This window comes from Pterocles gutturalis, unplaced genomic scaffold, assembly GCF_000699245.1.
Source record: "Pterocles gutturalis isolate BGI_N339 unplaced genomic scaffold, ASM69924v1 scaffold35150, whole genome shotgun sequence".
Classification (NCBI taxonomy): Eukaryota; Metazoa; Chordata; class Aves; order Pterocliformes; family Pteroclidae; genus Pterocles; species Pterocles gutturalis.
In genome coordinates this window covers 21093-47486 of record NW_010142020.1, presented here as the reverse complement: position 1 = coordinate 47486, position 26394 = coordinate 21093, and the positions used below count along the sequence as shown (strand labels likewise).

Below are 26394 nucleotides of genomic sequence, written 5' to 3'. Positions count from 1 at the left end.
TGGCTACGCTACGGTGTGACGGTTGTTTGGAGAGGAGGGTAGGCTCATTTCTTTGTGTGTTTAGTTCAGAGCTGTGTTTCTGTCTTAATTTCTGTCCAACGGGCATCGGTGAGAAGTCACCTCACCAGCTTGTGCTGCTGCGTGTCGTGTCTTGCCTGATCTTTGGTCCCAAATTATGAAATGTGCTCACTGGCCTTGGGCAATAGAGGGTTTACAGTTTTTCTTTATGTAAAGGTGCTGTAGGGATTGCGCAGGGAGGTGAAAGTCACTGCTTGTGGAATTAAATAATTTCTAAAACTAAAAATCTGTTTAAACTTTCCAAAGTCGTATCTGCTTCCCTTCCTCGTATTTGGCTTGCATGCTGACAGAGAACAGGCTTACTAAAGCATATTGTGTTGCGTAGAGTTTGAAATTCAAAGCAGTGCTGATCTCATTCTGATGTTGTTTGTTTTTTTAGGAGATCAGTCACGATACCAAGAAATTTCGATTTGGACTGCCTTCACCAGATCATGTTTTAGGATTACCCATAGGTGAGTACTGAAAACACTTCATTACATGCATTTCTGGTTTTAGGATTTATAACTGTACTTGTACTTCTTGGACTTCTGACTGGGAATTTAATGCTCAGCAAAGCAAGGAGTTAAAAGCTGCATCTGACTCCTGCTGTATCAGAGAGAAATGCCAGATTTCCCAAAGGGTTGTATTCTGGTCCTTTGTGTGTGCTTTGTTCTGCTTCTGTTAAATTGTGTCATGTGAAACAAGAACAGTGAAACTGAACTGAGTCTGATTAAATTCATCACCAGTCACGATATAGGGCAAGAATGATAGTTGTCAAAGCTTTTTCATATTTCTTATTTGCATTCTACTTCTATCTGGTGTTCTCAGTTTATTGTGAACTGCTCTCATGCTTTTGTTGAATACAGTCACACTTGTGGATGAGAGAGAGCACAACTCTTCTGCCGGGGAAAGTTGTGACTATTCTGTACAGAACAAAGGGGAAAATGCAACTACAGGATATAGAAGATGCTGCAATATTCAGAGCCTTTTCTGGGTGTGCACTTACCTTTTGTTTACATACATATGTGTACAAATTTGTCTTGCTTTCTGTGGCATTAAGATCATTTCAGACTAGGATTGGCACAGTTTTCTTTCCTGTACCCTGCAAAACTGATGGCATTGAACCTTGGACCTTGAATTTCATGGTAATCTTGTCAGGGGAAGGTCTCCCTTTCTGACATGCAGATGTTAGCGCTGTTTGCGTGGTACTGTGTTTCACAGTTGCCCTTGCTGTATGGCATGTGTCAGGGTCTTTACCATTCCATGCTGTGAACACATCCTTCTTGCGTGCTGCCTGTCAAGGGCAGCAGTCTTTCTCCAAATTCTCTTCTGGCTTGTATGGAAAAGCATAATTGAACTGTCCACATTAACTAGACAAATGATAAACGAATTGAGATGTGCCTTGCAGTCCTCATCTTTATCCAAACTTTATTCTTAAGAATTTAGGAATAAGATCGTGAAACTGCATGGGCCACGTTACTTCCTGGGAGAGTCCTGCCTTCTGCTTTTTACCAGGATCATTTTGCTAAAAATAAAGTGCTCTCTGGCAGCACTGTTCCTGCTTTTTGTTTCTCCATACATCTCTCTAGATTAGTTCTGTCTGGCTGAGGAGACTACTCTTGGCAAGGAGTTTGAGTTCCTTTGATCAGCAGAAAGAAACAGGAGCCTTTCAGAGTCTGCCTCTTGGAGCATTCAGTTGGGCAAAGAGCTCTCTGTGGACAGCAGCATCCAATGCTGTGGACACCGCAGCGTTATGGAGGAGTATGGCCCGAGGCTTTCCTCTTGATGTCCTGGTGCAGAACCTCTGGGAAGTTTGCTCTGAGACACTGCTGCTATTAAACCGTAATACTTCTTTCTTTGCCTGTGTGAACTGATGCATCCTTACTTTTGCTTCATTGATGAATGTGAGAACAGCAGAACTCAAAATATAGAGAGCACTGGAGAATGAGGAACAAACTTGCTATATCACTATTTTACTATAAGTTTACTGCTTTCGTAGTATCTTATCCTTGGTTCTGTAATGTACCCGCTCTCCTCAGTTATCCTGTGCTCCAGAAAGTTGCTGAAAAGAGACCAGATGTTGTATACAGCATTTACATGGCAAAGATTTTCTCGATCATTGCTTGTGTTTAACAGGTTACAATACCTGCTTTTCTCTCTTGTCCTCCAGGCCTGAGAAAAGTTTGAAACTGGGGATGAAAAAATAAGTAATCAGTTTGTAATTTTTTTCCTTAGGCCAACATGTTTACCTTTCTGCAAAAATCGATGGTAATCTGGTGATTCGAGCTTATACCCCCGTTTCCAGTGATGAGACAAAAGGTTATGTTGATTTAATTATAAAGGTAAATCTTGGTTTCCTTTAATACAGATGAATTACTAACTGTAAGGAAGGGAAATACTTCATTTTAGTGAAATACAGAATTTATTTTGACCTTTTGAACAGGATGACTGCATGGCAAACAAGTAATTTCACACTATCCTTGAATAGTAAGTTGTATCCTGTGTATCTGCTGTATGTCACTGAGGGATGGCAGAGGTAGGGAAGCTGGAGAAGGGAGTCACTTTGGCAGTACTGCACAGCTTCCCTAGTATCTTTTGTCAATGCACAAATAGCAATTGCTATCCCTCAAGCTGCTTATGCTGATACTAGTACTTACTGCTAATAGCTGTAAGTAGAAGACAAGTCAGTAAGAACTGCTGTCTTTGGTGACCCTACAGAGATTGCCATTATATGTTGCTGGAGTTGTTTAGTCTAGAGAAGAGGAGGCTGAGAGGAGACCTTATCACCCTCTACAACTACCTAAAAGGAGGTTGTAGTGAGGTGGGTGCTGGCTTCTTGTCTCAAGTAACAAGTGATAGGACAAGAGGAAACGGCCTCAAGTTGCGCCAGGGGAGGTTTAGGCTAGATATTAGAAAAAATTTCTTCACTGAAAGAGTGATCAGGCATTGGAACAGGCTGCCCAGGGAAGTGGTGGAGTCACCATCCCTGGAGGTATTCAAGAAACGTGTAGATGTGGTGCTTAGGGACATGATTTAGTGAGTTAGGTGGTGTTGGGTTGACGGTTGGACTTGGTGATCCTTGAGGTCCTTTCCAACCCTAATGATTCTATTCTAATATTCTATTAATCTGTAAGCGTAAAAAATTGTGCTAATGGGTTTATTGATTAAGAAAATGGGATACAGAAACAAGGGAAATCCTTTAAGCTAGGGAATGTAAGATGGTTTGATCCTGGGATGACTGGATTTTCTAATCCTTTTCTGTGACAGAGTTTGTCCTTAGGCAAAAATTTGGGGTTTTTTTTTGCATGCTCTGTTCTTCATGCTACAAGTATGATGAATTGTTATTAACCATTTAATACTTTGTGCTTTGAAAGGTGGAAAAGCTATCATAGTTGAAGTGTCTGGGAAAGTCTTAAAGAGAAAAGATGCAGCAATACTATTTTCAGAAGGAGTGATTACAAAAATGGGGTAGCATAAGGTTCTTACTGGAAGGACAGTGAAATGGGGGCACCAGTACGTAATCGTGCCTGCCACTTGTTCTTTTAGCCTGGGTGTTTGCAGAGAGCACAGGAATCTGTGCATGACAGAGAATTTTACTTAGTTTCACTGCTTCCTGTTGCAAGCAAAGGTAACTGAGATGGAAGAATTGTCCTAATTGCTTTCTCAGATGCTAAATTTCAGACCTGCGATATTGTGTTCTAGTTTGTAATCCTGTCTGCAGGAAAGCTAGTGGTTGATATCACACAAATTATTGCTTTTACAGGTCTACCACAAAAATGTGAATCCCAAGTTTCCAGATGGTGGAAAGATGTCCCAGTACCTAAATGACATGAAGATTGGAGATGATATTGACTTCAGAGGGCCAAATGGGCTCCTTGTCTATAAGGGGGCAGGTAGTGTGATGTGAAGGTGGGAGAGCAAAAGGGAGGAACTTGTATTGGTTATTTTCAGAGGTGTTTTATAAAACTTGACAACTTTATAGAGAATCTTTTAATAAAAAGTAGAAAAGAGAAAATCTACCTTCCCTGGTCCTGACCAAAAGCTCCTCAGGGTGTGAAAGAGTACTTTGTGTTTACTTTGTGTGAGGAAAAGCTGGTTATTGTCTCACTCCTGGGACCATATAATTAAATCTGAAAAATTGCTATCACATTGTATTACTGAGAAGGCTGCACTGGAAATAGTACCTCAGCTATACATATGGAGGGAGGTGTTCCAGATGCTTCTTAAACAAGGAAGGTTGTGGCCTAAAATGCCCTCTGAGAGTCTCAGGGTTGTTACTGAATGCGAGCTGACTGAGAGCCAGCTCCATTTCATGATGAGACCAGGTCAGAGTTGACTGGGAGGAAATAAGTTCAGAGAAGTAATCTTCTTTCAAGATGCAAGTGAAAGATTTTGCTTTGATCTTAGAGAGCTGTGCGCTTAACTCATACTTCAGGGGGACAAGGGCTCAGTGTTTCTCTGTATCATGACCTTTTATGATGAGTAATATACTGATAAACCCATTATATCTCAGAGGACACGAGTGATGCATGTTTTACATACATTCCTTTCTGCGCTGCTTTGCCTGGTATAAAGAGTAGCTAGGAAAGCATGTTACTAGTTACAGATCTCTTAAGACTGGAATATGTCAAGTGCTTTTTCATATAGAATACTTTTCAAGGGCTTTTCACTTGGCTTGGTCCTTGGAGATTAATTCAGTCAAACTGGGTTTGTGACAGTTCTGAAGCAATAGTTACACTCAGGTGTGGAGCAGAAATTGGCAAGGTCTTCCCATCACAGGTACTAGAAGGTAGTCACCTAGCTGACTGGGAGTGTCAGGGGGATCTCATTAACTGAAAGTGAATTACAATAATAAAGTGCTTGATAAAAGTATGCAAGGCTCCCTGATTCAAATCTTTGCAGGTCGTCTTGCTTGATGCTGGTTTAATTACAACCCCACACATAAATGGCGAGATCTATGGTGCAAGTGAGGATAATGAAGATGGCCTAAGAAACTTCTCTGTAGTAGGAGCTGTGGTTACCTTTAGCTACCAGGAACATTTGCAGTTGCAGGATTGTGTTCTAGGCATTAATGTGGGAATCCTTGAGTTTATTATGAACGATGTTGTGTAGCAGGCAAGGAGTAAATCAGTTGTTCAAAGCTGGGACTGGAGTTTACAAAGAGGTTTCTACTCTTTGTGCTCAATGCTGTCCTAAGTCCATTTAGCATTTCCAGAAGTTCTGTCTTAATTAATTGGTAGGCTATAGGAATTTATTCCCATGGAATTTGTGTGGATGTTTGTTTGGGAGTTAATGTATCTATAGTTTTGAATATTTCTTCTAGGTACCTTTCTTATCAAGCCTCATAAGAAGTCTGAAGCAGAGAAGAAGTTTGCAAAGCATCTTGGAATGATAGCTGGAGGAACAGGTAAAACTAGTCTCATCACATGGAATGTCTACAGAACAAAGACGTCTTTATGGATGCATGTGAGGAGTATCAAACACTGTACTTCAGTAGCAGTGCACTTCCACCTGTATTTCTTTTCATGAGTGTTTGGTGACAGTGAGGCTTTCCAGTGGCTTGAGCTCAGTCCTTGATCTAGCAACTTCAGAGTTTTAATCTTTTTTTACCAAGTGACCTCAAAGAAATCATCTCTCTGAGCTTCAGTCTCTTACAAAGAATATTTAAGGAGACTGTCTTGAGGGTGAAATTGCTGTATGTGATAGCAAATGCTGAAGAGGAAGGGCCCAGATACAAGTATTGTGGTTTTGCTTTTGTTTTGAAACAATTTGTAATAATAGAAACCCCCAGCCACTGCATTTGGCATTGATTAAATTCAGACCTATGTAGCCCTGTGCAAACTAAGCTCCCACTGAAGACTGAAGAAGACAGCATTAATATTGAAACTGCAGCCTTATGTGGGTTGAAATACCTGGGGTTTTTTAACTGCTTTGTTTTTAACAGGTATAACTCCTATGTTGCAGCTGATCCGTCATATCACAAATGATCCTAAGGACTCCACAAAATGTTACCTTCTTTTCGCTAATCAGGTGAGTATACTGGCTTATCTCTTTGTCCTTTAATGGCCTACATTTTTTGCTGGCCTCTGAACTTTTTAAACTGATGGGACATTGACTCCTGGAGAAAATACTGCTTTGCAGGTTTTACAGTCTTCCAGTGCCCTTGGATTTGTATTTTTACCCAACCATTTATGAGAAAATATTATCTGAAATAGCATATTTAAAAAAGATCAGTACCGGGAGGAGCAGGAAAGGGTTATTATGTAAGGTTTTAATATATTTTCTTAGGTTAAAATGATTTAAGAAGAAGAAACTGAATAAAAGAATTATCCATAAGGCCCTTTATAAATATTTTGTGGTGCTGTCATAGATTCCATGATCTTCTGGTGTTTATTTTGAAGATGGCTTCTCATAGTTTCACTTACACTCCCTGATTCCTATATTAGGGTGTAAACAGTGTGAACAGATCTTGATCCCCTACTCATTTTACCCCTTCACTGGTTTCAAGGAAACAGGATTTTGTTCTGTTCATCTACAGTTAACCTTCACCATGTCGGTACAGGGCCATATTTGCCAGGCTCAGAGACAAGGCCAGCTAATTGTGATTTGAGCCTGGATTACAAAGTTGTTCAAATTGCCATCTTTAAGACAGTCAAATTGCCATCTTTAAGACAGTGTTTAGGTGGCTATTAAGTCTCATTGTTTGTTGTTCTTAATCTGAATTTACAGAAACCTCTGATGATAATAGCCTATCATGTAAGGAGGGGGGAAAAAAATCACTTGGTTTGAATGAGTTATTGCATTTGTCTTGTTGAATGCCAGATGAGCTTACATTGGGGACATCTTGAGAGGGTTTGGAGCTAAACCCCAGCCTCATTTTGCAGACAGAAGAAGATATATTACTGAGAGCTGAGCTAGAAGACATTGCGAAGAGGCATCCTGATCAGTTCAAGCTCTGGTACACACTGGACAGACCTCCACAAGGTAGGCAACCAGTACACACTGGAAATGCCTTTGCTCATGGCTATACAACACTCTCACTCTTGAACAAGAGGCCATTAGCATAATACCAGGTCTTCTGGTCTTACAGTTTTAAACAATGAAAACACCCCCAACCCCTCAGAAACCAACTGTACCACAAGACCTGCTTTGAAAAGTGGACTAAACCAGTTGGGCCATAGAATGTGTGAACTAATAATTAACTCCTGTTGGGTGAGGCACATTTTACTCAGAGGATCTTTTGATGTATTTCAGGATGTGTCAGTTTTTGTTTTTGTTTTTTGTACTTATCACCAAAAGCCACAGTTCTGTTTAGGGCTATCTCCTGAATCAGGTTATGTTAACTTTTTGTTGGCATTAAATTGCTTAATACCTGTAAATAGTACATTTGCATCTTCATTTTCCAACAGCTTTAGCTTAGATTCTGGTAAAACAGAGCTGCCATATGTATAGATTAAGGCATTAACTCTAGGCTGGTGTAGCACTAAATTAGAAGTGGAAGGAGAATTTGAACTCCACTGAATTGCCTTTGAAACCTGGTGTTCATGTTTGTTGATGTTGTAAGTGATCTGAGTTTTTATTTAACAGACATAAGAGCCAGACTGAGTCAGATCAAAGTTCTGTACCTGTTGTCAGTGATAGCCATCAGTAGATGCCCAGAGAAGAATAATCAGGAGGCCTTGATACTCTTCCAGTCTTTAATATTTTTCTGTTCTGAGCCCAATGTGTCTCTGCAGATACAGTAGTCCTCAGTGGACTACTTCCGTATGAACTTACTGTGTTTCCTTGGGAGCCTATCTGTGAGCTTTTTGACAGTGGTTCTATAGGATTAGCACTTTTTGTGTGAAGAATGGTTTGCATTTGCCTGTTAATTCTTGTGTTGGGACAGAGTGTGAATAGGTGCCTACCAGCTGTCTTCACGTTACTGATTTTACAGACAACTATCAATCAGCCCTGCTGCCCCATCTCTTCTATACTGAAGATTGCTGGTCTTCCCCATTCCTAATACTTCTTAACATTTCATATGCCTTTTGACTGCTGCTGTTTTTATAACCCTGATAACTTGCTCCTGATAAATGAGCTTAAAGCATATATTTTATAGGTGAAGGTAGGATTATTTTTCTTACTTGGCTCACTTTAAATGGCAGATGTATTAAATAATATTACTGCTTGAAATCATTTAGCATTTATTTCCTCTTTATTTTTCTTTCTATCCTTTTTTCTCTCATCACTTAACTACACAGAACTTTTGTCATCACCAAACTTTGTCATCTCACCATTCTATCTCTTTGCCAGGTTTTTCTGTTTTTGGTTTGTTTTTTTTAATGTTTTGGATGGCATAGGTCTCAGTACCTCTCCCTGTACAACTGCCCCTGGGAGACCTCTCTTTGCTGGAAAAGATGATTTACTCTTCCTGTTTATTCCTGCCTGCTGTCTAATGTCTTTTAAGTCTTATCTTTTATTCACAGTCTTCCATGTCTTATCACCCAGATCCTTGTTATCCACATGCTTGTCCCTATAGAAGGCAACCATTAGGTTTCAGCTCAGTGCTGCTTGCAGTGATGGTGGCATAACTTCTTCAGCTACTTTGTGAGTACAAGATACACAGTTTAAAAAAGTTTTACACTGTACAGAGATTCAAATTAATAGTTAAATTTCTTTGTTTCAGATTGGAAGTACAGCTCTGGCTTCGTCAATGCAGACATGATTAAAACCCACCTCCCTTCCCCTGGCAGTGAGACGCTCATTCTCATGTGTGGGCCACCACCTATGATTCAGTTTGCATGTCAGCCCAACCTGGACAAGCTTGGCTATCCCAAGAGCAGTACATTTTCTTATTAACACTGATGTCGTCTGATAACTTTTTTTGTAAGTACTGCATATTTTCCTACAGCAACAGCTGGTATGTAACTGTGCAGTATTTCTTTTTGTGTGTGTGTGTATTTTAAATACTTAATGTAATTTATGGGGTTTTAAACTTTATAATTACCTTTGCATGTTTTAATACAAAGAAGTTGACGGATCATCTTGAATTGTGTACGAGTAACTTAGTCTAACCTCTTAAGTTAGTATAAAATGACCCAGCAGTGTGCGCTTGCACCCCCCATGCCAGCCATGTCCTGGGCTGCATCAAAAGCAGCGTGACCAGCAGGTCAAGGGAGGTGATTCTCCCCCTCTACTCCGCTCTTGTGAGACCCCACCTGGAGTACAGCATCCAGCTCTGTGGACCCCAACATAAGAAGGACATGGATCTGTTGGAGCTGGTCCAGAGGAGGGACACAAGGATGATCAGAGTGCTGGAGCACTCTCCTATGAGGACAGACAGAGAGTTGGGGTTGTTCAGCCTGGAGAAGAGAAGGCTCTGGGAGGACCTTAGAGCAGCTTCCAGTTTTGAAAGGGGGCTACAGGAGAGATGGGGGATCCTAGTGGTAGGATGAGGGGTAACGGTTTTAAGCTGAGAGAGGGCAGATTTAGATTAGATATTAGGAAGAAATTTCTTACTGTGAGGGTGGTGAGGCACTGGCCCAGGCTACCCAGAGAAGTTGTGGATGCCCCCTCCCTAGAGGTGTTCAGGGCCAGGCTGGATGAGGCTCAGCCATGTGTGTTTGTGTCAGAATCATTCCAGAGTCAGTAAGAGATGGAAGAACATTTAGAATTTATTCGTAACAGTTGAAAAATAAGCATTTATGCCTATATTTTGCTAATTAGGATTTCTTTCTCTCTCTCTCTCTCTATATATATATTAAAAAAAACCCAATAATGTTGTAGATTGACCTTTCACAGCCAAGTTAGCACAACACCACACTGAGTTATAAATACATCATCAAAAAAAATCTGAAAATCTGCTTGGAATATCCCAGTGATATTAAGGAGTCCTCTGTTGGAGCAGCTTATTCTATTTGTCTAATAATAATAAGTCTGCTGGCTAATTAGCCTGACAAAGTATTTCAAATGCCCTTAGCACATGATCTGGTCACTAGCATGGATTGCATTTCCAAATTAGAGATGTACCTGACTGGTATGTTTTATACCTTTTACTAAGTATTTTTAGTTTGCTGCTGTGTAGGCTGACTTCTCATTCCTTTGGATTTTCCATTATCATTTCATTTTTCAGTGACTGGAAAAAAATTGCCTTGGTTTTACCAGTTTGAACAATAAAATCATGTGTTTAGCTTCTAAAATTTGACCATACAGTGCAGGGCCCACCATGGAGTGAGGACTAGAGTAGGTCACCTCTAGGAAGTGCCACTGATAATGCTCGAAGAGCCCTCACTGCATGCTCTGGACAGTACCTGAGATTTCCCCTTTATTTGGGAGGGTTGTGACTGGGCGTGACCTGCCCTCAGGCTATATTAATATGTAAACCAACACCCTTCACAGACGGAGTAATGCAAACCATCCATAGATGTCATTTCTCTACAACTGAGCCGATTTCTTTTCTTGCATTTCCCTGTTAGTACTAAGATGTCCTGTTAATACCGTATTAATACATGAGAGGCACACATCAACAGATGCCACAGGTAATTGCCACTGTAAAGGAGACACTTTCAGCCTCAAACAGCCCCTCAAGAAGTGCGAGGCTGTATTTCCCTCTGCTACAGTGCTGCAGTCCTGCCTAGGCTAGTTAGAATAGCAACAGATCTATTTTGTCAGGTTTTTCAAATAAACAAAAACTTGTTTTATTATGGTACTTGCCTGATGCTCCTTAGTCACATTTTACATGTCACAGAGTAGTAATGTTTGTCTCCTACTGCTAAATAAAGTATTCTATGAAAATCTATCTGTAGCTGGAATGAAAAGAGAACTGAAAGTGAACAGCAATGTTGTTTATAATATCACCAGTTCTCATGCAAACACTACAAAAGTGTTTCTACTGCCATCTCCAGTACTCAGGGCTGTTTGCAGCCATATGTTTAATGAGGAGTAACTATGGAAAGAAAATAGACTTACTACCATCCCTGTCTCCCTGAGAGCCTGTACTGTGTTTCAGACCAACCAGATTCAGGGCTCAGAACACTTTGTCTGAACCATTTTGACTGTTCAGAAGGCTTATGAGCATCCTGATGCTTGCACATGTGTCAGTACTAGGCATTTCAGACAAAATGTCCATGGGCAGGAAGAGCCCATTCAGTGGTTCTAGTTACAGAACTGTAATTTAAAACTAAACACGGGGTCATGCTGGAAGTTCTGTTGCGCTGTACCCTACAGAGCATGGCAAGTTACATTTTACATTAGTTAACTGTTGTGATTGTTCTTTGATCATGATCATCTTGGTGCACATGTGAAAACCATATGATAAAAAGATCACTTCAAATGAAGCACCAGCTTTTGAGTCCCTTGGTTTTTCTGGTAGGCTGAAAATTGCAGTTGTTCAGCATGTTTTTGAGTTAGGTAAAGATTTGTGAACATGCCATCTCGATTGTCATCCTCTGATAAAAGCAAGGGCTTAATGGATAGTGTTATGTTCCATTCTACATTCCATTCTACACTGCACTTGGAGAACAAGACAGCAGGACATGTGCTAATGAAAGGGATGAGAGGTTAAAATACTTCTATGGGAAACAGTCTCTGGCAAGACTGCAGCAGTAGTTAGTGAGCCATTATCACTGGACTCACCAGCATCCATCTGAATATCTAGGTGGATCTGATTAGTCCACATGGTACATTAGAATATTAATGATTCTTGCATTACAAGTTAATTATAAAAATAAAAAAATACAAAATATATAACAGTACGTAAACTACCATATAAAAGACGACTGAATAAAAGAGGAAAACATGTTGCCAGTCTTGGCTTTCCAGATTTTGGCTACAAGTACCACTTCTCTCTCAACGCCTATTTCACATTATATAACATGGAAAAGAGTGCAGAGGAGAGTTACCTGTGACGCGTTGCTACGTTGACAATATTACATGCTACGTGGCATATCTCAGTGGCAGAGAAGAGGTAAAGCTTTTCTGCACTGCAGCATCAAGCTTCTCCCGGCCACGCCTCTGGACAGGCGTGAGGTATTTGTGTTCTTGGTCATGTTGAAACATCATCTCCACTCTTCAAAGGTAGGTGTTAAAAATCTGCTGTCGTTCAGCATTTCATCTTGGCTTAACATTGTCTGGAAAAACAAGATGTGAACGAGTAAGCATGTTCAGTTAGAGGCCTGTAGTTAAAGAAATCCAACTGTAATGAGATCAGATTCACAACAGAGGGGGTTAGAGCCACATATAATTAAAAGGAATTTCTTGACTGCAGATTTAAGTAAACTATTATTTGCTTGAGAAAATTCTCACAGAGATTATTGTGTGTGGCATGTGACTATGTTATATAATTCTTCATTATTATCTTTATGGTCAATTTTTTTTTTTTTAATTAGCTGCTATGGATTCAGGAATTAATACAGTGATGTGTTTTTTATTTTCCATGGAGGTTTAGCTCATGTAAATTTTCAAGTCTGTATCTCTTTGCTAGACTTTGCTGTGACTGAGGCAATGGTGGTTACTTGCAAAATCTTTGAAGAATTGTTTTCATTTAAGGGATATCTGTCACTGGGTCAAAGAGAGAGCAGAGTTCATGAAAACTTAAAATAGGCCTAAATGAAACTCAGTTTCTAGTGCAATTTAAAAGCAGGGGTTTTTTTGGACTCTGAATGCACAGCCAGGCTACCACAACATATTTAACAAGAGTAGTGACCCACTTACTCTTAACTACCACCAGCAACAACCAACTTTCACCAAATCCTTGCAGAATACATTTGTGACTTTAAAACAAGAGTGAAGTTAGTACATACCGTAAGGTGGCTTATGCCTTGAGAAAGAGCCCCTATTTGCTTTACTGTTCCTTCTGAATGTTCCATCTGTAAAAGTATTCAGGCACTAGTTCAAATCAGACAGTATGTGCAATTTTATTCACTCTGCATGCATCTGTGGGAGGTATCTGTGCCTGGGCAAATGAAGTATGTGAAGGTATGTTTAAGAGCTCTGATTTCTGCACCTTAACAAAAATGCCTCTATGCTATAAGGTATGTGAAAACACATTTAATGATAGGAAGAATGAATCCTGATTAAGAAAGACTGATTCCATCAAACTTGAGCTGTAATTTACACAAGAAAAGTAAAACCTTGACTGATATTATCAGTGAAAAGTAATATTTTCCAGACAGTGCAAAACTTCTTATACTTCTGGTAGTCTTCTTCCACAGGCAAGCAGTAAGAGTCCTTCATGATACAGCCCTACCCATTCTTACATAAAAAGGTTACTGGTTCTAGGGCATTGGGATTTCACTCTGTAACTACATGCTCAGAAGTCATGCTTAAGTGAAAGACCATGTGCCTAGAGAAAAATCCAGCATTTTTCTAACTCTTAAACAACTGCATAGTGTAAGCTGTTGGCTCTAAGTTAATGCATTCACTTGTAACTCTCAACTGTGCAAGTGGACATCCATAGTAAATTATCATCAGGATTTGGTATCATCCCTCCTTAGGAACAGTGCTTGATTTTGCTAAGGGATACATTGAAAAAGACAATGGTTAGAAAATGAACACAAATGAGGTGTTAGATGCAGTAAACCATGCAAATGAAAAAATGCTTTCACATGTCTTTTGAATTTTGGGAACATTCTCTTATTTAGGCTTAAAATGTTTTATCTACTTAAGGTCACTGGAGATAGGACAGTTCAGCCCAGCTGCCTCGGTCTGACTCTTGTGTGTTGTCAAAGTTCACACAAGCCTCTAGGAGCTCCATTTTTCAGGGTTTACATCCCTTTACACAACAGCAAAGTTGAATAAAATTTGATGGTTTTGAGTCTTCATCATTTGTCTGAATGATGTCTAGACACAGTTTCATTCACAAGTTCATTACTACATAACAAAAGTGAATTATTTAAGTATTGGTTTATTAATAATCTTGTTTCATTACTGATGCATTGTTTTCACATACACTGTCTAAGCGTAACTACTCCCCACTGTACATAATGAATGAAAAATTCAGTTCGATTCTTTGACTACAGTATCTGTTAAAAATATACAATCCAGTTGTCCTTTAATATATAACTTGACAGCTTTGTACAAATTAGTCCAAATAAATTTATTACATTAAAAACCACCCCTAAAGATAATGAGCTACTGAAGAAGGTAGTGTGCCATACTCAGATTATGAAAGCTAGAAGTACAAAAGTTTACTGTGACCTCCACCTTAATTGCAAAATACACCAATCTTCGTAGTGTAAAGGTGTTATATTCCTGAAAAAGGGCTTGAAGATGGATGAGTTTATTATGATGTTGATTAAAAAAATTAACCTGACATTCTTAGTACAGAACTCTTTCCAGTGTCCATAGCCAATACTTTCTCAATGAGTTCATGCAGATGTAGCAAATACTTTGTTACATGCTAACGTTTGGTTATTTGCAAGCTTTGGGATGCATGGAGAGGATGAGATGAGAATGGCATCAGTCTGACTGTCCCACCTGATCCAGTTCCCTCTCAGTGAACGGACTAAGTCCTTTGTATCCACCGTAGTTTTTCTGAGTACCGTTTGTAGCAGCTGGGTTTGTATCCATAGGACAAATGTAGTCTGTTGATTCATCAAATTTCTTTTTTCTTAAGTTTCCAAAATGGGAAAATCCAAGTTTCTTTGGCTAAAATAAGAAGACAACATGTTTTAAATAAGAAAAATAAGGTTGTCCTTTAAACAGTCAAAATCCTTTCCTTTTTGATTTACTGCTATACACTGGTCCTTAAAGTACGTAGATTCTGAACTAAATACATTTAATTGTTTTCAAATTGGGAGTTACAGTTGATTTTAAATACATTTAGATAGTGTTCCTTCTAAGAAATTACGAAAGGGATTGCATACTTATTGAAGAAGCCAATTTAAACAGATACAAATTAAATCCTTTGGTATGTAGAATTAAGGAAAATGTAACACTCCTTGCAGAACTGACCTCTCCCTGCCCACGTTTGTCCATTATTTTTTGTAAGACAGGGGAAAGGAAGTCTGAAATTCTAAAATACCCCTTTTTGAAAGCAGTACATACCCGAACTTTGGCAGTGGTAGTAAGAGGTGTGTATGCGGTTGACTCTGTTATTTCTCTTTTTTCTTGTTGTGCCTCTGGTCCAATTAATACATTAAAATTGGTTGTTAGGTGGCGTCGCAGTAGGGTTTTTTGAGGTGGAATATTCAGCAGCATTGCCAGTGTGTCACCGTTGAAACGAGGTTCAAGAATCTATTAAAAAATGGCAATTTTTAAAAATTATTATATGGTTAATTATTTGCAATAGTAAACCATTACAGTGCTTATCAGAGGGATTTCTCATTGTTACTAATCTACCTGTCCACATTAGAGCTTTTATAACTAACTCATGATATGAGACTCACTAGGGTTTGAATGGGAAACACATTAAAGTAGGCACTAAGAAATGCAGAGTGTGATCAAGGAAATACATTATCATCAAACCTTACATTTGTTTGGATGGAAGAAATCCAATTTCAGAATTTTCTGCTCTAGTCTTAGAGTATACACTTAAGCTCAGCACAATTTTTTTTCTATTTCATTTTTGCAGAAATTCTACAGCACTAGAATCATGATATTTCAGAACTCTGAATCTTCTAACCTGCAAATAGTTCTGAATGTTTTGAATTTAAAAAAGTAATTGCTGATTGCTGGCTCGACTGCTGCAAGTTCAGGACAATTATTTACTGTGTCTCAGAATTCTATTAAAACCACTCAAAGAAACATGCAAAGGTGCCTTACCAATAAGTAACTTTCCCACAATACAGTTTGCGTTTTTTAACGTACTGTTGTTAAACACTCATGCACAGCTCAGCCTTAATTAAAATAGAAAAGCAACTGCTAAAACATTTTTATAGTTTTCCTTTGAAAAATTAAGTTGCATGGATGAGATACAGAGGTTCTTCATAAGGCCTGATCATGCTGTCATATTACAAATATATTTCTTTACTCCTGCTTGACAAACACCAGATAAAAGATGGTTTATATTACAGTCAGACAATTTTTATTAAAAATATGTAGTAGAATGTTAAAAAGAATTCTTACAATCAGGCCACCGTGCACTCCACTTCCTCGGAGGTTTGGTGCATATTCTGCCAGATCAACTGATCTGAGCCATTCCATCACTCTGTGATTGGACCACTGAACTACGTCAGAAGGCGAAACGTTATTCTGTCAAAGTAACCAGAAAAGATGACAATATAGCCTGCATTGGCACTGCGTGTTCAGCTAAAAACATCATTCCTCCTCTTTGTAAAAAAGCAGTATTTTTTCGCTATTTCTAAGGTATTGTTTCTGTTCAAGGTCTCTTTCAACCATCCTCTGACAAGATGGCAGGCACAGTTTAATACAGATGAAACCCCACAGAATCATAGAATGGTTAGGGTTGGAAAGGACCTTCAAGATCATCAAGTTCCAACCTGTCTGCCATGGGCACGGACACCTCCCACTAGCCCAGGTTGCTCAAAGCCTCATCCAGCCTGGCCTTGAACCCCTCCAGGGATGGGGCATCCACAGCTTCCCTGGGCAACCTGGGCCACTGCCTCACCACCTGCACAGTAAATTTCTTCCTACTATCTAAATCCACCCTCTTTCAGCTTAAAACTGTTACCCCTCATGCTAGCACAATGCTCCCTGATAAAGAGTGTCGTATGTTGCAGCAATAGAGATTACAGGTGTAAGAAAGGGAGCATTCTGAGAACAGCATTATTGTCAGGCTTTAATACTAAGAGAATAAGCTAAGCTGACGGGATAGGGCAACAACCTTACAGGCTTTGAGAGTTAAAAATTAGGACAGGTAAAGAACAAACATTCAAATTGTTCTCTCAGAAGCTGAATTAGCTTCTTTAAATTAAGCAGGTGATTCTAAAGGGAAGTGCATAAAATTAAACTAATAAGTGGTTCAAGCACTTAAGGACTCAAGAGATTTTTATTATCAGTGAGTATATGTTACATTCCAGAGCTGGAAGGCAGCATATAGCTGCAATATCACTGCTATAGCTGCAATTCCCTAGTAGCAGTGATTGAGGTACCCTTGTACGCTGCTAACTTTCCATCCCCTTTGGCTGGAATCAGGTAATTAGTACTTGTTTAAATTAATTTACTTAACCATTCTTTTACCTCCTCAACTGGTCTCCTGCGTAGACAGTGGGGGTTAAAACTGTTGACATGCAGCACGTGAATGGCACATTTAATACTCAGATGATGCAGCTGACTGGTGACTTTCAGGAAGAGGAGGTCATTCTGTAATGCAAAGAGTCTTTTAAGCAGCACAATAACTACCAGAAGAGGTACTCTCCCCCAGAAGAAGGATTTTATGCTTACTATATAGTGTTATATAAACCACAGTAACCATGGCTTAGGTAAAATATAAGTTTATCCTTTAAAGAGGGTTTTTTGGGGTGGGGGTCTTGGGAGTTCTTGTTGTTGTTTGGAACCCACACCACAGCAAGATCTGGCTAAAAAATGGAGGACAGCTTGTAGCCTATTAAGTGGAATCCAGACTCACAGATAGTTTTAAAATATCTGGACTGTTTCTAATCTGGCTAAGATCGTATTGTGAGTAGGATCACTGGGGCTAACCATGGAACAGCCAGGACCACGCTCCTAAAAAAAAGGTTCCTTAAGCAGTGTAGACAAGGCTGTACTTTTGATAACAGCTAAATTAAGTTTTTTTTCATAGCACAGTTAACAAAAGCAAATAATTATCCAAACCTGGGCAAGGAAACTGTCTATGTGTAGTACATGGTTTGTTGCTAATATGGTTGGAGCTGTACGAATTGCTGGATTTGCTGCTTATTTTTAGTTTATTGAATACTGTTGCTAACATGGTGTGGAGAACACGCTCCAGAAGCTGCGTGTAAAATAGGTCATTTTACCTTTAATCAAGGTATCCTACGTGATATTGAAAGAAAGACTTTGCAGAAGTTACCTGTAACATATCCTATGACTTATTTTATGACCGTAGGAATAGTAATCTTGCACTAGACAACACAAATTAGTTACTACTGGCACTATTTCTGTCTTGCAAAAAATTCTTTAACTCCTTACATTCAAAGGAAAATTGTTAAATTCTTTGCTCATTCTGAAGTTAAATTTGGCTAAACTGAGGAAAAAGGATTTTAGCTTACCACAGTTAAGTACTGCAACATTCTCCCATCAACTCTGGATTCGTGAAACTGGTCTTTGTACTGAGGTAAACCAATATCATCGAGCCACCCTGCAGACAGAAAACCAGTGGTGTACCCAAATCCAGATCACTGAGAACGAAGCCCTTCTCCCCTTCTTGTCCGAGCTGGCTTCTTCTGAGGCATTCACACAACTGTTCAACCCATTCACCTTTCCAAAGGACAGCCTCTTACCAGAAGCCTAAAAGCAATTCCACCAGACACCTTTGTCCACAATGCCCTTGTGATACCTTACATGAGCACAGACCTCCTGCAGCTCTTGCTAGATTGAGCCCCACCCCCTTTTACTTCCCTGCAGTCTGACAGAGTTCCCCGTGGAAGATCACACTGTACAGCCATATATTTGAATGTCAAGAACAACATAAATCTGCTCATTCTACTATGTCAAAACTTAGTCCTCTTAAAAAGATGTTTGGTAACTGCTTAAACAAGCGTATATGAGGCAGCCCAGCCATAGGGGTGAGGGAAATTCCTCTCCAAACAATTCCATGACAGGTCAAGTACTTACGTGTCACCCAGATATGATCAAGTTGTGCAGACTTCTCATCTTGTTTTGCATTTATTGACTTAATGGCCAAAACTAATTTCTTCCTATGCAGAGGATGCTTTATTCCCATTTCCTGCAAGAATAACAGTTAACAAATAGTTTGCCTTGCCTTTGACTCTTTTCATTAATGGATGCTAGGTATTTTAGAAAGGTAAAACAGACAGTTGTTTGAAGGGGCCTGGCTATACAGAATCAACATGTATCGTTGCTTGAGAGAAAGAGATTATTACCTTTTCCATGTCCTGAGGTGTCGCAGTTAACAGTGTATGGCCTGAAGTCACCCACTGCCGTGCAAAAATAACATACTGACCGAGACCAAAGTCCTCAAGCCAGTTACAAACTCTTTCAGTGCTCCACTGAGCAAATGGAGCATTGTGGTCACTGAAAAGTAGAAAAAATATTTGAAAAATTTTAAAGGAAAGAATTATGGTTCTTATCAGAAAGCTCACCATGTGCCAGAGGCAGTACAACAGCGTGTGTATTAGTGCGCTTTGTTCTGTGCAATAACAAAAGCCAACAGCCATGTCACAGTATGTGCCGTGGCACCAGTGTGCTGTGACTTTGCCCAGCCTCAACTTCTGAACAGCTGGGGTGGGGCAGGGGCAAGGGAGGGATTAAGAATTTCCCATTTTCTGTTTGAAAAGAGGAGAAAGGGAATTGCCAAATCCTCATCACTTTGCAAATATTCCCACAGGAGAGGATGATGATAAGTTTCCTTCTTTAACAAGGTGAAATTTTTGACACTCCAACAAACAGCTAGTGCTGCAGTTTAAGGAGTGCAGAGAAGCGAGCTACTCAGGACACATTTTCTACTAGAGAAATTCTTTCCAGTTTCTGTGGAATTCCACATGTAATAAAGTATGCTGGGAAAAAATGTATTACACAAGAGGAGGGTTTGGCTGTTCAGCATATTTAACAATACCACATAATATGCTGTGCAGGGCAAAGAAGGAACCGTTACCTTTTCTGGCCTTTGGTTTCCTTTGATCTGGAGAGTCGAGGTCCTGCTGTTGCACGCAGACCACCTCTTCGAAACTCTGACAAACCCAGGTCATCTGCAGGGAAGTTACCCGACTGAGTTCTTCTTATTCTTTTCAAGACAAGAGTGCCAAGATAGTACAATTAGCTTGGAACAGAGAACATTTGGTTCATATGGAAACTATAATGACAACTAGAAGCTGTATTAATCTTCCTGTAAACCACAAACATCTAATTCAAGTGGAAGCTGAAGAAGTTCCAGGAAAACACTGTCTAGACCTAACTCCGAGGAGAGGAATAAAGCTCTGCAAAGCAGGCGTAACCCTTCAACCCGAGCAGTAATCCACACTGGAGGCCAGACTCCTACATGTCTGCTGTCCTGAAGCAGATAAACCAAACACAATAAAACTCAGTCCCCCTCTTTTTTATTTCTTGTTTTCTCTCATTTTTTACCTGATGGCTTCTGTAATAAACAACTCGCTATCATTTTGTTTTTCCGAGCTAATGGAACTGTTGGCATTCTTAATTATTAGCATTATAATAAGACAGCAGTGTATTATTTCTTCCAACAGCATGATGCTGTTAATGCTACCATCCATTTTTCTACACCTGTGCAGACACACCCATACAATCATGCTCCTTTCTCTCCTTTTCCTGAATTTTACTCTATTCTTATTGTAGCTTTTGCTAAGAACTGGATTAATTCTCAGCCAAAATGCTTTGACAGGGAACTAAACAAAAAATAATCTTACTTTCCCCAGATTTTCTTGATCCCTTTTGGACTCTTCCTGTTTTCTGGAGACAATGGAGACTGTGGACCTGAATCCGTTCCCGAAGAAAGAGCTGAAAGGTCATCTGAGACTACTGTACCATCCACATTCTCTGTTTCTCCTGGGTTAAGAACAGTAATAGTCACATTTTATACTAATTAGTAACAAATTTGTTATCTGGGAGACCAATGTTTAAATGCAAACATAATAAAAAGTAAAGATATCTGTAAAATTGTTCTTGTATTAAAAAAAAACATGCTCTGAAGATGAAGAAAATAGTGGCTGTACATTTGATACAAAAAAAAAAAAATTGAGTAAAATAGTATTGCTATTTCAGTAATATATTTAAATACATTAATTAATTCAAGGTCTTCTTCAGACTATTGCCTTGCCTATTCTTAATACCAAAACTCCTCCATCAAAATCAGTAGGAATTTTTGTGTTGGCTTCGGTGAAAACAGAATGGAACAAGGAATAAGTATCTTAAAAAAAAATCCCATCCAAATGCCATGCAGCAAAAGCTGTTACTTCATTTCAATACTGTGCTTAAGGAATTCAATCCGGATGGCCCATTTGGTATTAGTATTTCATAGAGAGGAGAAAAGGAGGGAAAAAGGAAAGGAAAAAAAGCAGCAAAATTCACATTAAAGTTGCATCTTGTTTGGATACAGTACCTAGCACTGGTGCACTGACACTCCTGATGCGATCTTCAGTCATCCCAAGAAGCAGAAAGCCAGATGAAGAAGCAAAGATATAAAACACCAGCAAAATAAAGTTACAGAAGAGCAAAGAAGTAAGCTAAGCACTAAAAGCAGAAACCAAAAGAAAAGCAGCAGTTATGCTTGACATGAAAGTGACCATGCATTGGTGTGCACAAGCCCCAAGAATTCCGTACAGGTCATCTTTAAGAGATGATCACTTATCTGTTGTGGGTTTTTTTAACTATTCTTGGACAATTTTAACACATTAAGCACACATTACAGAGCATCATAAAGCCTGCAGAATATCTGAAATGAAGTAATGTCCAAGATTACATCAAATACCTCTGAAATACAGCATTGGAGGTGTAATGAGTTCACTGCACATGCATGAAACAAACCAACCTGCATTAAAAATTCTGTTCATTCAGTGTATTTAAGAAGTCATTGCTTGTTTCTAGAAAAATAACATTTTCCTTTACAAGATCACCCATCCTTGGATAATCCTGCAGTTAAAGACATAATAGCATGCCTCCCTCACAGAAAAACTCTTTTAGAAAAACCTGAACAACCGACAACCTATTGAAATCTTGAAACTACAGTACCCTGGCAGCTTTTAGGACCATGGGGCCTTAAAAAAAAAACGATAAACCCCCCCCACCAAATGAAAAACCCCCACCAAAAAAAATAACCCCACCTAAACTTTTAAAGTGTAGGAACACTACAAAATCACAAGGGATCCTCTTCTGCCTGAGCTCCCAAGCTCTTCAGTCTTTGGCAAATACCTGTTTCTGTGCCTCACTGGAATACTTTGTGTCAATAAATCCATGCTTAAGATGTCACTGAAATTAGATTAATATAGGCTTCCCCACATGGCTGTGGTTGCAGAATAACAATATACTTGTATTTTCAGTATCCACTGATGTTTTTCTGCTCCTAGCAAGGTAATTTTTCACTTGTAGGTCCCCAGAAGCTACAGCAACCAACAGTGCTGACGCTAGGATTTTTGCCTGAAATGTGCATGGTCGTGCTAGTTATATTGTAAAGTTTCACGCGCTAAAATGCAGTGGGATGGCAAGGGATGGGTTTGTTTATTTTAATACACCAATCCAGTGTACATTTCTTAAAAATATTGAAGTACTTAGCTGTACACTTTTGTTTGCTTGGTTGTTTTTTTAAGAAAACAGATCAGCAAGCTCAGGGGAGCACTGGAAGTGTGTCTGGAAAAAATACTGCTTATTCATAGTGTCAATGTACTTGCATCTCTAGAAGTTACGATTTTTAGTTACAGTTTTGTTGACTTTCAGAATGCTCTCCCCACAGTGTCTTTTCATTACTTATGTCAGCAAATTATATAATCAAGTGTAACAGAAAAGAACACTAACTTAAAACCAACAGAAAAGAACACTAACTTAAAACCATCCTTTACTCTCCAGTGAGCTGATGTAGAATATTTCTTGCACATTGTTAAAAAAAAAAGAAGTAGAACTTTCCCTAACTGAATCATGTGAATGTCATAGTCCATTGTTCTGGCACAGCAGATTATATACCATGCTATGTCCCAATCCCTCAAGACAGTTTTCTTTTTTCCCTTCTACGTGGCCCTCTCGAAGGAGCATGGATACGTACTTAGGCTCAGGATGTTGTTGTCCTTGTTGTCATTCACCCCACACCCATCTGGCAAATTGTATGTTCCCTGCTCTCCATTCTGCAAGGGTCGAGGCAGCTTTCCTGGCAAGGTTTGATACTTGCTGCCTTTCACAAGTGGCTTACTCTGTTTTTTTCAAAGAGAGAATGAATAAATAAATCAATCAATCAATCACTCATAGCATTTGCAATCCAGTACACAATATTTTAAAAGTTGAGGAAAAGTATTTGAAGTTCATGGTTCAGAATGACACCACCCCCTCCATGTTCCTTCTTACAGATAATTCAATTTAAATTGAGTAGTCAGCTGACAAAATTTTCTAGCTAAGATACAGCCTTCTCTTCCCTCATATGCCTCTTCCACTTCAGCCAGACTGTACATTACATTAAAATATAACACATATTGAATGTGACCTGGTTTTGTCATAAGAATTTTGCTAGCTGTCTCCCTGTCCTCTAGGACCCTGGCACTCTATCATAATTTGGTCCTTCAAAGGTCAGCTTTGGTAGTGCCAGAAATGCATTTAGTTACCTCTCAGCCCATTCTTTGCTCTCTCAATTTTCCCCCCTGTATTTCACCAGACTGTTGATGTTTCTGCCTCACAACTGTATCTCACTGGAATTTAAGCCATAAGTATTTGTACACCTCAAATTTGGTCAAACATATTTGCCCACCACCATTAATAAAAGTGGAAGACTCAACAATGAAGTCAGGCTACAGAAATTTCACTTTTGTAGGAATGAAGATCTCTTCGTATGGATAACATTACGAATGTGAGGTTTTTAAAAAAAAAAGATTATAGCTAAATATATAGTTGCCAAATATATAGCTGAGTATGTAATTGCCAATTCTGTTATAGTACCTAAGCACAAGGTATACTTTTGATATATGCTATGAAAAAAAAAATGCATAGACTGAGCTGTATTTTAGGGCAAGCCTGAATGGCTCCAGTTTTTGTCCATGTCAGGCTAACATAGAGTCTAACGTAAGCTTGCCTGCAGGTATGGTACATGTACACGGTGTCACCAGCATCAGTGAGATTACTAACACTGGACGGACCCTTCCTCCAGCAACAGAGCTCACAAGAGGTGGTCCTCAAGGTCTCAGCATACTGTATTGAAAGGGAACGGGTACGTAGGGTTTTCTAAAAATAGAATCTCTCTTAATTTTCCTTGCGTTCAGTTTTTCAGTGATCAGCTACTTGGGGATCTTGCTTCTTGTACAAGTGTAGATTAGGACTTGCATATAAATCTGATAATTTTGAGCCTAACAAGATATTTTCCAGCCAAAGGATGCATTTCATGGAGGCAGTTGTCTACAGTTTTGGAAACGGCATGTTGAGACTTCTTCAATACTGAATCCAAATGAAAGATGAAGGAGCCATCACTCTGGACAAAAATGTATATCCCACAACTGCCAAAACTATAGGAATACAGAGACTCTCCCAGAGAAGCAATGAACCTGCAACTCCAACCGATGTTAGTGGGAGTGGTGTACATTCAGTGTGCGTTTAGGAATAAAGTTGTATTGGTAAATGTTTCACTATCAGAAAGGAGGTTATGTATGAAAACTTTTTACTGAAAAATATGCAGAACACGGTATACAGAAACATACAGTGTGCTCCTATTGAGTAACCACATTCTAACAACATAGTTTTAAAACATTGTGACAGCATGATACATGAAATATTTAATGAGATAAACCAGTGGTTATCTATTCTTATTTCAATGTCTAAAGGGATCTTTGTGATACTATAACTACAGTCCAGATTCCTCAGTTCCTCAATCCCTGCTTCTGTTTTGGCAACTGCAGGAGTACATCCTGACTGGCAACAAAAATTAGATGAGTAGAGAAACTGCTTATTAGATTAGCACTGTGTTTTCTGAAACGGATTGACTTCGGCTTCTAACCTCATAGAAAAGCTTTTAGATTAAAAAAAAATTCCCTCTCAAATCCTTACCCTGTTCTCAGAGTTCGTCAGTACTATGCAAACATTTTAAAAAGAAAATTAATATAAAAAGACAACACAGCCATACCATCACAGCACATCACAACAGATCAATGTTAAGAGAGTTTACAGTTAATATACCTCTTGTTCTATAACAGGCTGTACTGGTTTTCCGTCTACACACTATGGAGTTGCAGAGAGGGTAATTTCAAAGTTTTATGGAAAAAAGCAACAGACAAATATTAGTATTAACATACATACACAGAACATCAATTGTAGTCTTATTACTATAGTGATGGTACTTAATGCATTGCCAATATATTACAAGGTCTGTTATCTCTTCATTTCATGTCAATAAAATGTTCAATATTAAATGTGTTTGTTCAAATGAATCTACAAAATTCAGACCTTGTTGAGGTTCTGTTGTGATCTAAGGAATTTTTCTATTTTCAGGCTTCTGGGTGGTCCCTTTAAACTTACTTTAAGCTAGGAACAGAACAGTGGTTTAACAGTTAAAACAATAGGAAAATGACTGACATAAAAAAGAACATATGCAATACCGTATGTATCCACCTGAAACCATAAAGAGTTGTGATAGAAATGAAACTATAAAAATACCAGCACAGCTAGGTCAGAGACACCAATGTCTTGTCTTTTCTTTTCATTATTGCTGGATGCAATTGGAATTTGAGTTTTGTGCAAAGCAGAATAGCTCCAGTAAAGACTGTCAGTAGCACAGGCTCTCTTGGACTCAATGATAAGATGCAAAGTCTTGTAATGCTGAGTCAGCAAAACACACTTTCTTGGCCTTAATTTTGGTTGTAACTAATTCATGTTTAGCCACTCACTCATATGCACAGGGAGGTCTTATTTATTTCACTGAGAAGCCTAATGCCTAAATTAGGGCATATAATTTAAATGCCTTGCAGAACATGGGGCTGGCTTGCCACAATTCTTTTATATGCTTGGTAGCTTCTTGTTCCTCAGTGGACTCTGATTTAACAGAGCAGATTTACTGCCTAAATCTGTAGTTACAGCCTTATCACATCATATTGCAGAGACAAATTAAATTTTGGAATTTAAGACAGGAAAATAATTTTAAAGTTATGAAAAGAAAACAGACCTTCATAAATTCCACATGGAATGAAATGTTAGTTCTGAACTGATTTGTCACATATATGGCTGCAATCAAATGAGTGCAACACAAATTTCAAACATTCTATTTGGTCACCATCATCTTCAGAGATTTAAGAAAAATTTAAGAAAATTTGAAGAACTATAACAATCATATTATTGTTTTCCATTTTAAATGGCATTACTGGGTGTGGGTAATCTAGTAGTAAGCCTAATTTGAGTATAGAAAGTGTCAACAGCAGTCTCAGAAAGCATAATTACAAGTACAGAAAGATTTCAGTGTACTTAATGACAAAACAAGCCTGTGGACCAAAATGTAACGAGACTTTGTAAATTGGAAGGTCTTTATTATTCTGGAATGGAATTAAGCCTTTGAATTAGTACTCCAGGTGTTTTAACTAAGGCAGCGTCACTACCATCTTCAGG

General features: G+C 38.9%; 2 protein-coding genes across 2 annotated transcripts in view; one reads left to right on the top strand and one right to left on the bottom strand.

The window, feature by feature from the left end:
- Positions 1-457: 457 nt before the first annotated feature.
- Positions 458-20713, top strand: LOC104469650 (NADH-cytochrome b5 reductase 2; the record flags this gene model as incomplete). The annotated part of the gene is made up of 8 exons (XM_010084234.1): positions 458-530; positions 2293-2399; positions 3821-3950; positions 5381-5464; positions 6002-6087; positions 6942-7041; positions 8726-8929; positions 20572-20713. Coding segments are annotated over 7 exons (753 nt in total), but the record flags the coding sequence as incomplete, so codon positions are not given.
- The window catches only part of PPFIBP2 (PTPRF interacting protein, binding protein 2 (liprin beta 2)), a gene marked incomplete at its 5' end in the record, with an annotated part of 32511 nt that continues 18212 nt past the window's right edge, over positions 12096-26394 (bottom strand). Inside the window, 13 exons of the mRNA XM_010084233.1 lie at positions 12096-12167; positions 12840-12905; positions 14515-14685; positions 15085-15273; positions 16105-16230; positions 17179-17301; positions 18189-18277; positions 18754-18865; positions 19023-19173; positions 19754-19882; positions 20523-20661; positions 21215-21247; positions 22868-23012. Of these exons, the coding sequence (XP_010082535.1) occupies positions 12096-12167; positions 12840-12905; positions 14515-14685; positions 15085-15273; positions 16105-16230; positions 17179-17301; positions 18189-18277; positions 18754-18865; positions 19023-19173; positions 19754-19882; positions 20523-20661; positions 21215-21247; positions 22868-23012 (1545 nt within the window). The remainder of the gene's footprint in view (positions 12168-12839; positions 12906-14514; positions 14686-15084; positions 15274-16104; positions 16231-17178; positions 17302-18188; positions 18278-18753; positions 18866-19022; positions 19174-19753; positions 19883-20522; positions 20662-21214; positions 21248-22867; positions 23013-26394) is intronic.